The sequence below is a fragment of the Saimiri boliviensis genome, chromosome 12 (genome assembly GCF_048565385.1).
Source record: "Saimiri boliviensis isolate mSaiBol1 chromosome 12, mSaiBol1.pri, whole genome shotgun sequence".
In the NCBI taxonomy this organism is placed as follows: domain Eukaryota; kingdom Metazoa; phylum Chordata; class Mammalia; order Primates; family Cebidae; genus Saimiri; species Saimiri boliviensis.
In genome coordinates this window covers 49,403,660-49,421,971 of record NC_133460.1, presented here as the reverse complement: position 1 = coordinate 49,421,971, position 18,312 = coordinate 49,403,660, and the positions used below count along the sequence as shown (strand labels likewise).

The following is an 18,312-nucleotide window of genomic DNA, read 5'->3' as shown; positions in this document are numbered from 1 at the left end:
AGCTCCTCCACCCTGCCTAGTTACAGCTCCCCCTGCCACTCGTGGGACAGGGGGCAAAGCACAGGCAAAATAACTCAGTGCTCATAGCTTAATGGACAACCTAACTTTTTCTAGCTGTCCATCTCCCTTTTATCAATAGCATTCTCTGTATTGAAGCTTATGATATATGTAAACATGTTCAACAATATTTACAGTAGCACTATTCACTATAGCCCAAACTGGAAACCACCCCAAATGTCATCCGTGGTAGAACAGATCAATACACTGTCATAGATTTGTACCATGTCATACTACAGAGCAAGGAGAATGAATGAATACAAGCATACTCAACAACGTGGATAAATTTCACAATGCTGAGTTGAGCAAAAGGAGTCGGACCCAGAAGAGGACATGATTTCATCTATACAAAATTCAAGACAGATGTGAAACCTAGCTCTGCTTTTAGAAGAAAGGAAGTGGTTATTCTTAGAAGAGATACTGCCTGGGAGTGGGGCTGACGATGACTTCTGGGGTGCTGGTAAGGGTCTGCTTCAGGATCTTGGTGCTGGTTACACAGTGGGGTCTACTTTGAGAAAAATTCATCAAGCTGTACACTAATGATTTGCTTTTGCACAATACCCAGATAAAAATTTCAGAAAAATATATGCAGAATTAAAACAAAGTTCGCTTCTCTCTATTGAAGCCGTTCAACTATACTTAGAGTTTGACATGGGAACCCAGCAATGGGACAGCCAGTTGACAATGACCAGCTTCACAAGAACTTGCCTCAACAGTGGCCTATTCTATGGCACTTCTACTGAAGTCTCAGGACCTTACCTATATCTTCTTTGAGGTCAATTTCGGCTGTGGTTGGGTGGACAATGCCCTCCACTCTCATGGAGCCAATATGGCTGATGTCACTCTGGGTTAAGGACAGCTACATTAGGAAGAAAAGATGGAGAATGTGGAAAAGATAAAATCCTGTTGAAAATCCTCATGTTTTACCTCCATTTATTAATGCTCTTTCATTATTCATACTCAATGTCAACATAAGGCTGCATAGAGAGTGACAACCTCCGGTTTCCCAGGTGTCTGATTTGGAATAAGCTCTTTGAGCTCAGTGGATTTGCTTTTTACTTTGGGGCTGGCAGCATCAACAAATCCACTTCCTCTTCCCTGGAACAGGAACAGGAACAGGATCTCCCCTCTCTTTCTTTCTTTCCCTTACATCTCAGGCCTTTGGTTCCCAACCCTGGTGGCCTTGGTTTTTGGTGATGCATCCTCTGAGCAGCCCCTGCAAGGAAACCCAGGGCTTGCTCTCTCTTCTCCCCTCAGCACCCTACATTCTCCCTAGAGGAGCACAGAATTTGTGGGGCAGGGGTCTGAAGCCAATAACCTTGCTGGAGAGAAGCAGTGGGCTCTGGGATCCTGGCTTGGGTGTGTCTGGCTCCCTTGCCCTTTGGAGACCACAGTCTTGGGGCTACCCTTGGGAAATGCTACCCTATGTGTTCGTAGTAGAGTGGAATGGAGGGCATTCTCCATTGTTGGTCTGTGTGAGCAAGACCTTTGTGTTCCCCTAGCTAAGTGAGAGAAAGCTAATCATCATGTAACGGTGAACAGGTCCGAGAAGGGACATAAATTCCACTCTTTGTTTCCCTGCTTTCATCAGTGACGCATTAGTAACCAGCCACCCCGAGGCTCTTCTTAGAACATGCTCTTCCCAGTTCTTTGAATGGAGGCTTACTATGGTGTCAGGATGGAAACATTCAGCTACCAGAGATATGATTAATGCACTCTTTCCTTGGGTGTCTTATTTCAGCCCCAGTTGACCTGGTAGATAAATTGTCTGCTCAGTAAACTTTACACTAGTAGGAATGAATTATTTGCATGTCTGGCTGGGCTGCTGTTGTGTTGCTGAAGACTGTTCAAATGTATAGCCCTGTTTGTTTTCTTTCTAGAGCCTAGGAAGGCAGGCAGACTGAATTATTGGCAAATAATTCATTTCTAATACCAAGGATATTCGGGAAACATATATTTCTATTTCGTTTCTTGGATAAATTACATTGTAGCATGTAAGATGGGCCTCTCAGAAGCTGTTTGAGAAAGTTAGCGATGGATTTTTTTGGGCAGATGTATAAATAACTGGGGTGTGGGGAATTCCCAGCAAAACCAGTAATGCCATCCTCTCTACTGACCAGAAAGAGCTTCTATGCTCACTTTTGTCTGACAAATGTTAGCATTAACAATTCTCAGCAAAAAAGAGCTTGTTCACTCTCACAATGCTGACATTGCCACAGCTCTTCAGTTTAAAAATGAATAATTCAAGACTGCAGTGAAAGTCGTTATTAGGAAGGCAAGGGAGGCACCACTGCGTGTAAACAGCAGGTTATAAAAATACACTAGTGTTTTAATACAGCACAGTGCAATTCTCCTTGTTACCTTCTGTCCCAGAACAAGGCTCTTAGAAGACAGAATGGTGAATCCATCCCCCGGCCCGTCTTCAGAGGTGGAATTTGAAGTTCCTTCTTTATCGCTGTCCTTTGGTTTGGACTGTTGGTAAAAATCAGAAGGCCAGATGAGAACCAATCCAGAAAAAGCCTGAGCTGCCTCTATTAAGCTCTTCTCATGGCTGTCACCAAGCTGAACATGAAAGGCAGTGGCTAGATGATGGGTTCTGCTGTTTCTTGATGGAAGGAAGCAAAAGTCAGCAATAAAGGCAGGAAGAGGGGACTGCAAAATAGCCAAATAGAAAGTGTGTTAAAGGGCTCACCTGTCCCCCCACAGTCCTGCCTACCCCTGTGCACCAGTTCATTGTCTTTGCTTTTTTTTTTTTTTTTGAGTCTCGCTCTGTCGCTCAGGCTGGAGTGCAGTGGCACGATCTTGGCTCACTGCACACTCTGCCTCCCGGTTTCAAGCAATTCTCTGTCTCAGCTTCTCGAGTAGCTGGGATTACAGGTACCTGTCAACACGTCTGGGTGATTTTTGTATACTTAGTAGAGATGGGGTTTCACAATTTTCACCAGGATGGTCTCAATCTCTCGTCCTTGTGATCTGCCTGCCTCAACCTCCCAAAGTGCTGGGATTATAGGTGTGAGCCACCGTGCCTGGCCTGTCCTTGCTCTTTTTAATGGCTGCAGCTCACGACGACAGGCATCAGAGCTGAGGGGGCCGCTGATACCTCCTTTATCCCCAGGATTTCTCGCGCACAGAGGCAGCGTGGAATGAAACACCCACAAATTCTACAGCAACAGCAGGGCTGTCCAGCGGAACTTTCTGGGATCATGCGAATAGTCTGTCTGTGATCCTCAATAAATGTGGCCAAGCGCTTGAAATGTGGCTGATGCAATCAAGGAGCTGAATTTTAAATTTGATTTAGTTTTAATTCAAATCAAAATGGCCTCGGCTGGGTGCCTTGGCTCACACCTGTAATTCCAATGCTTTGGAAGGCTGAGGCAGGAGGGTGGCTTGAGCCCAGGAGTCTGAGGCTATAGTGAGCTATGATCTTGCCACTGCATTCCTGCACTCCAGCCTGGGTGATAGAGTGAGACCCCTGTCTCTTAAAAAAGCCACACGTGACCAGTGGTTACTGTCCTGGGCAACATAGGAAAACATTATTCTACCAGTGGCATCTCTGAGCTAAGCTACCTCGTGTATCACGCTATCCCAAACACCCGAAATTCCACTGATAGCACCCAGGACACTGCCTGCAGGAGCCTAGAGACGGCTTTAAGGCAGCACGGAGCTCTGCAGAGACATAAAACGTGGTTCCAGGCTATCATCTCTCACTGCAGATTTGCTGGGGGTACTCAAAGGAATGTGAAAACCATCCCTGCTTTGGGTTTGGAAATCTAGAGATGACTCTGTTTCGTGATTTCAGCTCTAACCTCAAAGGCCCTTTATTTTTTTACCTGTACATTCTCATCATTGTCTCCTAGCACCAAGCTGCAAGAGTCCTCTGCCCTTCAGAGGTGCCTGGTCTGCTGTCACTGTTTCATCTTTAAACTTCCCTCCTGTTCTGTGAGTGTCTTAATGTCTGTCTGGGCTGCTTTAACACAATGCCATAGGCTGGCTGGGTGGCTCACAAACAACAGAAACCTCTTTCTTTCTTTTTCTTGGAGACAGGGTCTTGTGCTGTCACCCAGGCTCGAGTGCAGTGGTGCCATCGTGGCTCACTGCAGCCTCTAACTCCTGGGCTCAAGACATCTTCCTGTCTTGGCCTCCCAAAGTGTTCGGATTACAGGCATGAGCCACTGTGCCTGGCCCAGAAACCCATTTCTCATAGTTCTGGAGGCAGGAAGTCCTTAGTGCAGGTAGATTCCATTTCTGGCAAGGGCTCGCTTCCTGGTAGAGGACACCTTGTAGCTGTGTCCTCACATGGCAGAAGGGTATCTCTGCCTCCCTCAGGCCTCTTTTATAAAGGGACTGTTCCCATTCATGAGGACTCTGCCCTTATGATCCAGTCACCTCTCAAAGGCCTCACCTCGTAATCCTATAGCCCCGAGGTTAGGTTTCAACATATGAATTGTAGGGGAACAGGGACCTTCAGACAATCGCAGTGGAGCGCCTGGCCCAGGACATGCAGCCTCGGCTCACCTTTTTGGATGTCCGTGGTTTGGCAGCCTTGGATTTCTTCCCCCCCTTCTTGCCTGACGTGGCCTTCCTGCCTCTTTTCTCTGGGGGTGGGGAGAGGATCGTTTCCGACTTGCCTTTGGTCCCTCGCTTTTTGGCCAGCAGTTCGGGGTGAATTCTGGGCAGCACGCCTCCACTGGCGATGGTCACTCCTTTTAGCAGCTGAAGAGAGAAACGCATGCACTCATGTAGCAAACAGCTTGCTAGTTTTCGATTTAACACAGTTCTTTTTTTTTTTGAGACAGAGTCTGACTCTGTCACCCAGGCTGGAGTGAGGTGGCGCAATCTCGGCTCACTGTAGCCTCTGCCTCCGGGTTCAAGCCATTCTTCTGCCTCAGCCTCCCGAGCGGCTGAGATTACAGGTGCCCGCCGCCACAGCTGTAGTAGAGATGGGATTTTGCCATGTTGGTCAGGCTGGTCTCAAACTCCTAACCTCAGGTGATCTGCCCACCTCAGCCTCCCAAGTACTGGGATTACAGGCGTGAGCCACCACACTCGGCCTGGATTTCATACAGTTCTAATGGTTAAAAGCGGCCTCTGCTTTCATAAAGAAACTGCATAATACACCAGTTAATTGGCCTTTCCCTCTTCTGGTTATGGAGCATTTCTCTATAGGGTAACAAGGCATCCTGTGATGTACAGAAAGCAAAACAAAGCAAAGCAAAATAGAAGGGATATAGAAGTTGAAACCAGGGATGTTGCCCAGGGCTCTGGAATTCCAGATGCAACAGAAGATAAAGAGCTCCCCATGCAGGGAGCGCAGCTTGAGAAAATGAGGTTCAAAGGTCATTGCAAAGACTAGACCCAGTTAATGAGAGACCAGTGGTCTCTGCAACCTTGCACACACATTCCATCAGTAAAGTATATCTGGCCATGCTCTTCCCCATCAACATATGTTTATTTATTGGTAAAGAACATATATGTACTACTCCACTAAAATATTCTGCAGATTCTAAACCAACACTACCCCAAGCATGGTCTGCAACCACGGCTCACCCCTGAACTGGTAGTTACCCGTCAGTGACAAGAGAAGTATAGTCAGCATCTAGAAACTTCCACAGCAGACTGACAGTTAGTGTATACCTATTGAAACTGATCACAAAAAAATTGTGGTTTGTAGTTTGCTTTTTAATTTTTCGAGTAATTTTTATTACATTTTTGGAAATCATCAGTCTGTGACGGATTGGCCATAAAAATGGCTTCTTTACTAAAGTTTGACAAGAAAGAGGTTAGAAAATAAAGATAAATGAAACAGAAATAAAAATTCTTATGCTATTTACCTACCACCTTACATATACTGTGGACAAAGAGGCGATATTCACTTGACTTTGGAGTCAGTTTCAGAATAAAAAGGGTCAGTTCTAAAATACAAAGAAAGAGTCTTCTGCCTTCATCAGAAAAAACTGTCAATCAAGTTTGGGTGAAGAAAGTGAAGAGAAATAACTAAACTTTGTGCCACAACTTCTTCAGCAACACACAGAACTTATCTTTAAAGAGAAAAGAAAGGTCTGGTAAGACCTAGAATATCTAATGAGATCTATTTCGAATGTGAATGATAGAGCTAGCAGAATTTGTTCTTTTATACGGCCTGACATTTTTTATATAAATGTAATTGGGAACCGTAGCGGGAGTGACTCACGGCCAGCCAGCCCCACACGTTAGTATGTTTGGCGAACCTATTCTGCAGCTTCTCGCGATGCTTTAGACATACCTGGTTCAGCTCCTCATCATTGGCAACTGCCAGCAAGATGTGTCGCGGGGCTATTCGGGCCTTCTTGTTGTCCCTTGCGGCATTTCCAGCCAATTCTAGAATTTCCGCTGAAATTACAAGGAGGCGTTAACAGGCAGTCACAGAATGGGGTCTGAGCTAAAGCGTTTCTTTAGAAATGGTCTTCAAGTTTGATCACATTTGTTCATTTGTGATTTCTATGTATCGGCCTGGAAAGAAATCCAGGAAGCATAAAAGAACTCAGGGTCCTACGTCATCCCAGCTACTCAGGAGGCTGAGGCAGGAGGATCACTTGAGCCCAGCCAGGAGTTCAAGGCTGTGGTGAGCTATGACTGTGCCACTGCACCCCAGCTTGGGCAACAGAGTGAGATCGTGTCTCTTAAAAAAGAAAAAATTTTGTAATCCCAGCACTTTGGGAGGCCGAGGCAGGTGGATCACGAGGTCAAGAGATCGAGACCATCCTGGTCAACATGGTGAAACCCCATCTCTTACTAAAAATACAAAAAAATTAGCTGGGCATGGTGGCGCGTGCCTGTAGTCCCAGCTACTCAGGAGGCTGAGGCAGGAGAATTGCCTGAACCCAGGAGGCGGAGGTTGCGGTGAGCCGAGATCGCGTGATTGCACTCCAGCCTGGGTAACAAGAGTGAAACTCTGTCTCAAAAAAAAAAAAAAAAGAAAAAATTTAAAAAAATTAAGACAAGAAAAAATAGGTCAGAGAGCAGTAAGCTATTTTAGCAAGATGTCATACAATCCTGTGGCAAAGCCTCCTGATTTACCCTCAGCATCAGTTCCCCTCTTCCTCTTCTTCCTTGGTGCGGGACTTCTGATTTTTTTGCCCAGCCCATAACCACAGGAAGGCAGACTGTATTTCCCTTGATAAGTGGGGTTCTGTGGCCAGTATTTGGCCAACAAAGGCAAGCTGTTGTACTGTCTGGTCCTTCGGGGACATGTCAGTCAATGAAGGGGCTGTGCCCTTCTTTCCTTTCTGCTGGTGGGCTGAGGACATGCTGGCTGGAATTTGAACAGCCCTCTTTGACCAAGAAGTGGAAGTTGTGCACTACAGAGCCAGGGCACAGACAGAAACTGAGTTTCCACCAATGTAGACGTTCTTTTCTAGACTTCTTTTGTATGAGAGTGAAATAAACTCTTGTTGAAGCCACTGTCTATAGAATTCTTCAATATACGTTCTTCAATACTGGTCAGTGAATCCTGACCAATACAGAATCCTATTATAGAACCTAAATTCCTCTCTCTGAAGAGAACAGTGATGTAGGTAAAGTCTGTTCTGGGTACCCACTGGGGACCTCTCTTAGACACTCTTTTTCCTCTTTGCTCAATGCCCTGGGTCCTTCCCATCCTGGAAGAAAAGTGGATGGAAGGACTGACTGATTCTGTGGGACGAGGAACTGCTTACCGCAAAAAGTGAATTCCTACAGGGAATGCCCACGAGACCTGCGTGGGAAAGCAGGCAGCCCGGTGTCTTCCACATAATTCCCCAAAACTTCAGCATGGCTGACTTTTAACAAACACGCCACTTGGCAAATGTGAAAAAGTTGATAAGAAGAAATTTTCCTAAAGCCATTTCACATGCTATTAAAACCTTGGGGGTAAAAAAGAAAATCTGTGTCTGTAGAATTGGTTTTACTATCTATATGCTTTCCCCCTTCTTCTGTTTTATTTTGTTATTTCTCTTTCTATTTTAGAAGGATGTTCCACTAAATCAAATTTGCCTTCAAAAGTATGAATGAGCCTTTAAAGGAAAATTCCTTCTCTTAGAAAATTAAAGGCAATGTGCCAATGTTTTGTCTCACTGATAATGAGGGGGAAAAGTGTGTGTGTGTGTGCATGAATGTATTGTGTGTGTGAGTGTGCAGGGAGGCCTACGTGTGTGTGTGCATGTAGGTATGTGCTGAGAGGATACGCTGACACAATCGCACAAATACTAAGCCCTAAAATTAACAGATGACTTTTTATGTTTCTACAATCAACCTAATTTCAAATAAAAGAGCACATAAAATCTATGGCAATAACAAAAACTTGGCATAAGTATGCCATGTTAACTAAGCAAATGTGATTAACAAAAAAATTAGAATACAATAAACATTACAGTTAAATATTTGTAGGCATTTCCATAAAGAAAAGTGCTAAATCGCCATAAATTCATTCTCACATCTTTTCCAGATTATCAAGCAATGAATATTGTGTTTACCAACAATTCATGTATACAGCGACCATGTTTTCCGAATCAAAGATTGGGGCCCTAAAATTTGAGAGGTGAGAGCATGCTTGTTGGGACCGTGTGATAGAGTACTTTAAATTAACGCTGTCTGTGAACCTGCAGGTTATATTGGAAAAATGAAATTAATGCTGTATGCGATAACCAGGCTTGCTGCATTCAAGCTGTTGTCCAATTCTTGCTTTCTCTTCAAAAGGATGCCCATTAAAAGGAAATGGAGGCTGGGTACGGTGGCTCACATCTGTAATCCCAGCACTTTGGGAGGCAGAGGCAGGTGGATCACCTGAGGTCAGGAATTGAAGACCAGCCTGATCAACATGGTAAAACCCTGTCTATACTAAAAATACAAAAATCAGCTGTGCATGGTGGCAGGCGCCTGTAATCCCAGCTATTCGGGAGGCTGATGCAGGAGAATCGCTGGAACCCAGGAGCTGGAGGTTGCAATGAGCCGAGATTGCGCCATTGCACTCCAGCCTGGGCAATGAGCAAAATGAAATGAAGTGGCTGGGAATGGTGGCTGATGCCTGTAATTCCAGCAATTTGGGAGGCAGAGGCGAGAGGATCACCTGAAGTCAGGAGTTCGAGACCAGCTTGGCCAGCATGGTGAAACCGTGTCTCTACTGAAAATACAAAAATTAGCCAGGCGTGGTGGCATGAGGCTGTAATCCCAGCTGCTTAGCACACTGAGGCAGGAGAATAGCTTGAACCTGGGAGGTGGAGAGGTGGACCCTGCAGTGAGCCAAGATCAGGCCACTGCATTCCAGCCTGAGTAAGAGTGAGATGCTGTTTCCAAAAAAAAAAGAAAAGGAAGAAAAGAAAAGAAAAGAAAATGGAATTATAAAGCTTTCAGATAGACTTTATTTTTTGAGACAGTGTCTCACTCTGTCACCCAGGTTGGAGTGCAGTGATGTGATCATGGTTCACTGCAGCCTTAACCTCCTGGACTCAAGTGATCCTCCCTCCTCAGCCTCCTCAGTAGCTGGGACCACAGGCTTGTGTTACCACACCAGGCTAATTATTAATTTTTTTTTTTTTGTAGAGAACAGAGTTTCACTTCGTTGTCCAGGTTGGTCTCAAACTCCCGGGCTCAAGTGGTCCTCCCACTTTAGCTTCCCCAAGTGTTGGGATTTCCAGGTGTGAGCCCCTGTTCCCGGCAGGCTTGCTTTATGGCTCTAGATTAAAACGTGCAGCTCCCTGTTGTGCACAGTGAAGGGAAGTGTGCTGTGCTGTATCTGCTCATCTCAAGGGACTCTTATTTATTTCTGGGGTATACCTGGGAGGAAGAAGCACTCGCTTTATCCCTTTTTCTAGTTGGGTTTGGGGATTAATGAGCCTCTCAATTTTAAGCTTCTGTGCAACTGAATTGAATTTAGCATCCTGGATCATTACTTTCCTGCCTCCTGTTACCTGCATTTAGAGGGAGAAATTAAGCGTCCTACCCAAGTTCATCACATTAACTGTCAGCATAAGAGACAGAGCTAATGGGAAGCACTACACGTGGAGTCTTCAGGAAGCCCCTGAAGGTCAGGTTATTTTCACTTGACAGACAGATGCACAGATATTAGATTCACAGACGAAAAATCTGCCGGAATCAAATGCAGCATAGGACGAGACCGAAGGTAGAGACTCAGCACGCAGTACAATTCAGGGAATGCAGACGATGCTTGGGGAACATGCAACTGGCCTCTTAAACCCTTTTGAAATGATTTATAAGAAAGAAAACCTTGATTCTGTGTTCTAATGCAAAAGCAGTGGTAGGACTTTTTTTTTTTTTTTTTTTTCCCCCTTATCGAGGAAAAGATAATACCTCACAGAAAATCTCCATCAAATAGTTCTTATCTCTTTTGAATGTTTAGTCTGGACATCCTTGAGACATGGACTTCACCATTTAAATGTTTGTAATAACATTAATTATTAGCCAGGCACAGGGCTCATGCCTATAACCCCAGCACTTTGGGAGGCTGAGGTGGGAGGATTGCTTGAGCTCAGGAGTTCAAGGCTGCAGTGAGCTGTGATAGTGCCACTGCACTCCAGGGTGACAGAAGACCCCGCTCCCCCTCCCCCAAAAAAATTCAAAGCAAATGAGACAAGAAAAACATTGATCATCATTAATAGTTTCAAATGTTATTATGGCAAATATAGTCCCATGAATTATAAAAGTTTGCTACATGCTTGAGTGATTTTATTGATCTTGGGGATTTCATTAATCCTGCCAAATCCTTATATTGGCAATCAATAGGAAAACTGGATTCACACAGCACTGATTTACTCTACTGCAAATGTTGTGGGAAGACCATAATTCCGTTAAGTAGTGGGGACTTCTATAGCAAACCCTTCACTTCTTGGAAGTCACACTTCTAACAATAGTAACCATCTGGAATACAGCTGAGTACTGAGTAGTAAAAATAATTTCTTTAGCCAAAAGTGATGCTCTAAAGCTCATACACGTTATTTTGGAAGAGTCCACGTCCTTTCATTTGTATACAATTTAAACCAACAGTGGATATTCCAGCCTACAGAAGATGGGAAATGACACATTAATTTTAGGGTTGGGACAGGGGAAGTGGAGTGACCAAGACTGTCTCCTTCCCAGGTATTTCCTTCCTTGTCCACTTGCCCACCGATCGGCGGTGCCCCTGGGCTTCTGCCTGTGTCTTCTGCTCTGCTAGGGCCATGAAATCTGAGGAAAATCCCATCGGACTCATGGCTCCAGCTTCTGTCCACCTGCCTCTACTACAGAATCTGTACCATCAGCCCTGCCATGATATCACCCAGACGGCCTCGCTTGGGGGCTTCACAGGTGAAGCAAACATCACATTCCCCAAATCAAAATCATTTCCCCAAACCTGCATTTCCCATCGCCCTTGGAACTGGCAGCTCCATCCATACATGGCTCCTACCAGAGACCTGGGAGTCATTCCCTATCCTTCTCTCTCCCACTCCCCAGCTCCTTCCAGTCACCACCTGGGGTCCATCCAGCCTCATCAATCTCACATCCTTTTGGCCTTCTGGTGGCCACTGCCTGAGTTAAAGCTCTCTTCTCTTTTAGCCCAGGTAATTGTAGTGGGTGTCTAGATGGTTACCCCATCCCTAGTTTTGTTGTTCTCCAGATCTATGCCAGCAAGGCCACTGCTGAAGCTCAGGAGTTCAAGACCAGCCTGGGCAACATGGCAAAACCCCATCTTTACAAAAATTACAAAAATTAGCTGGGCTTGGCGATATGTGCCTGTAGTCCCAGCTACTTAGGGGGCTGAGGTGGAAGGATTTCTTGAGCTCAGGAGATCTAGGCTGCAGTGAGCCGTGATCGTGCTACTGCATGCCAGCCCGGGCAACAAAGACCCACGCTGCTTCTAAAAAAAGAAAGAAAAGACATTCCTGCATCAAGATACTTTTTATATTTAGAGACAGGGTCTTGCTCTGTTGCCCAGGCTGGAATGCAGTGTTGCTATGCAGGCTCACTGCAGCTTCAACCTTCTGGGCTCTAGTGATTCTCCCACCTGAGCCTCTGAGTAGCTGGGATTGCAGAGGTGAGCCACTATGCCTAGCAAGATGCTTTACCTTCTGGATTTTGTTAGAGCAAAACTCTTTACTACCATCTGCTGGAAATTCTCATAATAAATATGTGCATCTTTGTAGTTTAGGATTTGAACGATATTCCCTTAAATGTATGTTCTTGTGCAGCATACAGTCTGTACAGCCACATGTACTGGTGGGCAAAGTAATCTTTTAAAAACACAAATGCAGTAAATGAAAATCATTAGATGAGAAAATTTTTGGTGTTAAGTGGTGAGACCCAATTATCTGGAAATGATGTGTCAATGACAAGTGTCTATGTTACACAGTGATTTCATGGGATGTCCTGAAATTCAACCCTATTTTAAGACCTACTTGTTCCGTCAGTTGAAAATGCATTATATTACAGAAAATTTTCTCATCATCAAAATGATTACAAACAGTTCCTTCTCAACATCTTGCATTTATATTATATCTACTGTCAGTATATACAAAATGCCATTGCGGAATTGGGGGCTTGCTTTTTCAGTCCATTTTTCCTCACTTACATTGGAGATGTGAACCGGGCCAACATGATCACAATTCTACGGATCAAGAAACTGAAGCAGGAACATGATGACCATTCTGGGAGGCGAGCATGCTCAGGTCAATGGGCATTCTAGATGAGCAGTTGAGCATGCCTTCTTTGCAGGGCTGTGCACCCTCCTTCAACAGGTTGGCACTAGAGACACCGTGGTTCTGGCCCCATGACCACATGTGAACCCAGGGCAAGCCAGACAGCCAGTCCCGAGAATCAGGTGAGGCAGACTGCTGTCTCTCGCCCAGGGTGGCTGAGAATTTGTGCCCTCCTTTTTGGACGGTGTTGTCCCTAGCCTTCTCTTCCTGGCTATTCCTGTGGCCCCAGGTTGCCTTTCCGAGGCAGTATGTGGGAGAGAAAGCCTTCAGAAACCACAGACATGAATCTGAGAGGAGTGGTAGACTGGCCAAAGGAAGCCCACCGATGGTGGCTCATTGGCCCCCAGGGCATCAGCAGGAGAATCCAGTTCACGTGGGTGTGAAGAGCACGGCTTGCCACAGAGATGTGGGCGGGAGAGCAGAATGGAATACTGCCACTTATGACTTGTGTAAAGAGGGTCACTTAGAAAGGCTGTGCTGGGTGTGGGAGGAAAGGTGTGGGAGGCACGTGTCTCCCAGGGGCACACTGCAGTGTTTACATCAGTTCCAAGCAGCCCTTCTCCTTCTAGGAGCTGGAGGAGGTGCCTCCCCACCTGAGGCCAGGGCTTCCAGCCAGCTCTGGAGACCCCGGGGCCCAGCTTTCCCACCAGGCTCATTGTTTCTGTGTCTCCAGCTCACTTCCTCCTGCAGGGGCTACACCTTGTTGATGCTGGGAATCCCTCTGGTAGTTTGGGGAGGCGCAACCACGTCTCAGAACAAAGTGTTTGATTTTTTTTAAAAAAGGTAAAACAAACGTAACATACATTTACCATTTAACCATTTTAAAGGATACGATTCGATGGCATTAAGTATATTCACAATGTTGTGCAACCATAACTATCCATTTCCAGAACTTTTCCTTCATCCCAAATGGAAACTCCGTACCCACTGAACAGTAACTCATCATTCCTCCCTCCTTCTCCGCAGCCCCTGGTAACCTCTATTCTACTTTCTGTCTCTGAATTCACCTCTTCTAGTTGAATCACCTACTCTGAGTATTGCCTAAAAATAGAATAATACAATATTGCCCTACTGTGTCTGCCATCCTTCATATGCATGTTTTCAAGGTGCTTCCAGGTTGTGGCATGTACCAGAATTTTATTCCTTTTGGAAATATCATGGCTGAATAATAGCCCGTTGTACGTATATACCACATTTTGCTTATCCATTCTTCTGTTGACTGACACTGGGTTGCTTCCACCTTTCAACTGTTGTGAATAACACTGCTAAGAACATAGTTGCACAAATATCTGTCTGAGTCTCTGCTTCCAGTTCTCTTGGGTCTATAACTAGGAATGGAATTGCTTGGTTGTATTGGTGATTCTACGTTTAACTTTTTGAGGAATCACCCAATTGTTATCCACAGTGGCTGCACCACGTTTTAGAAAAAAACTTTTATTTTTATTTTTTAATCTTTGTGAGTACATAGTAATTGTGTATATGTATGGGGTACATAGCTATTTTGATACAGGCATTAAATGTATTATAATCACCTCATGGAAAATGGGGTTTCCTTCTCCTCAAGCATTTATCCTTTGTGCTTCAAACCATCCAATTATACTCAGTTATTTAAAAATGTACAATTAGGCTGGGCGCGGTGGCTCAAGTTTGTAATCCCAGCACTTTGGGAGGCCGAGGCGGGTGGATCACAAGGTCAAGAGATCGAGACCATCTCGGTCAACATGGTGAAACCCCATCTCTACTAAAAATACAAAAAATTAGCTGGGCATGGTGGTGCGTGCCTGTAATCCCAGCTACTCAGGAGGCTGAGGCAGGAGAATTGCCTGAACTCAGGAGGCGGAGGTTGCGGTGAGCTGAGATCGCGCCATTGCACTCCAGCCTGGGTAACAAGAGCGAAACTCCGTCTCAAAAAAAAAAAAAAAAAAAAAAAAAAAAAAAAGTACGATTAAATTATTTTTACTCCAGGCTGCAGCATTTTACCTGTCATTCATTCATAAGATCTAGTGGCAGCTCTAATCACTACTTTGAGTGTGAAGAGCTCCCCACCCACTTTGTCTCTTGGTCCACACCTCCCACTTCTCAACTCACTGTGGTTTGGTTCTGACCACCCCCACACCGTCCTTGCCAAAGTCGCCATGACCCTGAGGCGGTTAGATCTGTTGTCCTTGTCTGGTTTTCATCAGCGTGACCCTTAGGGGCTGCTGCCGTCCCCTCCCTTCCCCTGGCCTCTGATGCATCACATGCTCACATCTTTCCTCCTTGCCCTCTGGCTTTCCTCAGCCTCCTTTGCCATCCTTTCCACCTCTTCCTGGCCCACTGGGCACACTGGTGTCGCTCATGGTGGGTCCGATGCTCTCTCTGGGTGACCTCCCTCACTTCCACTGCCTTAACATCCAGGTGTGAACCCCCAGCCCACAGCTCCCTCCTGAGCTCCCGAGATACCTACGGGGTCTTCACTCAGTAACAGCAATAGCCACATGTATGGAGTTGCTCACATGGGCCGAGTAGTGCTAAGCACTTTCCATGAATTATTTTATGCAGTCCTCACAGTAACATCATGAGTGGTAAAGCAATGGGCCTGAGGGTTCACAGCTGATATGTGGCAGAACCAGAATCTAGGTTCAGGCCTGGCTGGATCCAGCATTTCTGTCTACTCTGCTCTTCTGGACATCTTTGTTTTTTGAGAGACAGGGCCTTGCTTTGTCACCCAGGCTGAGCAGTACAGTGGTGCAATCATAGCTCACTGCTGCCTCACTTCCTAGGCTCAAAGAATCCTCCCACCTCAGCTTCCGGAGCAGCTGGGACTATAGGAACATGCCACCACACCCAATTAATTCTTTTTTTTTTTTTTTTTCCCGAGACGGAATTTTGCTCTTGCTGCCCAGGCTGGAGTGCAATGGTGTGATCTCAGTTCACTGCGACCTCCACCTCCCAGGTTTGAGTGATTCTTCTGCCTCAGCTTCCCAAGTAACTGGGATTACAGGCATGGATCATCATGTCCGGCTGATTTGTGTAATTTTAGTGGAGATGGGGTTTCACCATGTTGGTCAGGCTAGTCTTGAACTTCTGACCTCAGGTGATCCACTAGCCTCTGCCTCCCAAAGTGCTGGGATTACAGGTGTGAGTCACCGTGCCTGGCCCACATCTGGTTAATTTTTAAATTTTTTGTAGAGACGAGGTCTCACCATCTTGCCCAGGCTGGTTTGGAACTCCTGGACTCAAATGGTCCTCCCACTTTGGCCTCCCATAGTGTTGTGATTACAGGCATGAGCACTCTGCCCAGCCCTCTTGGACATCTTATAGACACCAAAGCTCAACAGGTCCCAAACTGAGCCCCTCCTGCTACAGCCTGGTTCCCATCCATTGCTCCCTACTTCAGCTGCAGGCACCATTCTCCATCCACTAGCTGCTCTGCTCTCTTCTCCTTCCTTCTCGGCCTGACTTCCTAAACCCATTTCCTACTCCGCTTGTCTCCAAGTCCACAGCTCCACTTCTCAACCCATGGCAGCGTGGCCTGAAAGAAAGCAGCTAGTCCACGCCTGCAAGATTTGTGTCATCCTTGACATCCCTCCCTGAGGATCTAACCCATTATGGAGCAGAGCTGACTCCGCCTCCAGAGAGTACCCAGATTTTCCATTTCCTCTCACCATCCTCACTGTGCACCCTTGGTCCTGGCCACTGTCAGTTCTTTACAAAGTGACACTAAACTCCACTGGTCTCCTGGAATCTGATCTTGCTCCTTGACAACTGTTCACTACCTAAAGCCAGATGCCCTGCAGATGCTACCTCCTCCCTTTGATGCCTCCTCTGCCGTGTGTGTGTGTGTGTGTGTGTGTGTGTGTGCACACCCTCAATGTGGCCTTCAAGGGCCGTCACAGTCTAGCCCCTGCTGCCCTGCCTCCATCCCATCTCTCACCCCTCTCATTTCCAAGCTCTGCTCCAGGCACATTAGAAACGGCCACACACGTGGATCACAAGGTCAAGAGATTGAGACCATCCTGGCCAACATGGTGAAACCCCGTCTCTACTAAAAAATACAAAAATTAGCTGGGCATGGTGGTGTGTGGCTGTAGTCCCAGCTACTCGGGAGGCTGAGGCAGAATTGCTTGAACCCGGGACAGGGAGGTTGCAGTGAGCCGAGATCGCGCCATTGCACTCCAGCCTGGCACCTGGTGACAAAGCAAGACTGTCTAAAATAATAATAATAATAATAATAATAATAATAATAATAAAATAAATGACCACACACTCGTTTAAACTTGGAGTCTTATCTCTTATTCCCCACCTTCCTCACCATCTTCCCCTAATTCACCGCCCCCATCTGAATCTGGCTGACTCCCTTCCCCAGCTGGATGGTCATCAGAATAATTTGGGGAAGATTTTAAGAATCTTGATGCACAGAAAATATCCCAGAATCTCTCAGGGGTGGGACCAAGTCATCAGGATTTGAAATTGATCGATAAGAGAAAATGCAGGGTTGACAACCTGGTTTAGGTCTTAACAACGCTTGTATTATATTAGGTAGCCCTTCCCCCAACCCACGCTTCCCGAAGCTCCTCTCATTCCCTGCCAGACAAACCTGATCTTACTGTGAGGCGTTTCATTCTGGTCCTCCCCACTAGGCTGTAAACCCAGCAAGGGGCAGGACCAACCTGGCCTCTTTTCTGCTCTATCTTCAAGGCCTGAACGATTCACATGAGGCACACAGTCTAGATTTGTTTCATGAATGTGGAAGTCGTTTCCAGGGTGACAGGAGGCTTCCGCACTTTGACCCCCTTCCCTAAACAAAAGCAATGAATACCTCTTTAAAAAACGAACAACAACAAAAAACAGACTAAAATCTCCCATGGCACTTACTCAACAGTAGCTTGCAATTCCACTACTATGATTCATTCCTTTGGATTAAAATGCTTTATCTCATTAAAATGCAAATTCAGCCTGAAAATACACCACCTTAATGGAATTAGTCATTTATACTTTGTCCTCAATGATTTTTATCAGCTCTTAATAGAGGGGCGAGGAGAAGAATCACCACTTATTGAGTGCAGCCTATGCGCCAGGTGTTTCACACCTATTAGCTCATTGAATGAGGTGAAATGAGCTGGTTCTGGAAACACCTGAAGCTCAGAGAGGTTAAGGTAACACAGCTGGTCAGTGAGTCATCCCGATTGGAAGTGACGCCTGAGCCTGCGCGCTCTCAGCACCTGCCTGCCTTGGGAGGAGAGAAAAGGCACAGAGAAGAGAGGGAAAAATACACGGAGGACAGGCCTGGGCCTCGGGAGACCAATGGCACTTCCTCCTCCTCCTCCACGTGGCCCAGGATGGTGTTGGACACTGGGACTGGCCGGGGCAGGAGGACTTTGGGAGTGGCACCCTTGAAGGTGCTCATCCTCTCCACATTCAGCCCGTCGTATAAACGGCCCAGTTCTACTGTGGGCACTCTGCCTGAGGACTTACTGTGTGCGCCGACGTGGAGATGCTCAGCAAACGCTCTTGGAATGGATGCATGAACAGGAACAGGTAAGCTTCGTCTATCTCACCTCTGAACCAA

The 18,312-nt window shown here is 46.1% G+C and overlaps 2 protein-coding genes across 6 annotated transcripts in view; one reads left to right on the top strand and one right to left on the bottom strand.

Moving 5' to 3' along the window:
- The window catches only part of AIFM2 (AIF family member 2), a 194,078-nt gene that overhangs the window by 32,065 nt on the left and 143,701 nt on the right, over positions 1 to 18,312 (top strand). Inside the window, exon 9 of one of the 3 annotated variants that reach the window (XM_010339301.3) lies at positions 8,519 to 15,613. The exons of the other annotated variants lie outside the window; for them this stretch is intronic. The gene's annotated coding sequence lies outside the window, so the exon portion shown is untranslated. Of the gene's footprint in view, positions 1 to 8,518; positions 15,614 to 18,312 lie in introns of those variants that run through there. 3 annotated transcript variants of the gene reach the window in all.
- The window catches only part of MACROH2A2 (macroH2A.2 histone), a 55,174-nt gene that overhangs the window by 11,492 nt on the left and 25,370 nt on the right, over positions 1 to 18,312 (bottom strand). For all 3 annotated transcript variants that reach the window (XM_003928642.4, XM_074382350.1, XM_074382349.1), the window contains exons 3-6: positions 6,320 to 6,426; positions 4,573 to 4,770; positions 2,419 to 2,529; positions 817 to 916 (exon numbers count right to left, since the gene is read on the bottom strand). In XM_003928642.4, coding sequence (XP_003928691.1) covers positions 817 to 916; positions 2,419 to 2,529; positions 4,573 to 4,770; positions 6,320 to 6,426 — 516 coding nt within the window. The remainder of the gene's footprint in view (positions 1 to 816; positions 917 to 2,418; positions 2,530 to 4,572; positions 4,771 to 6,319; positions 6,427 to 18,312) is intronic.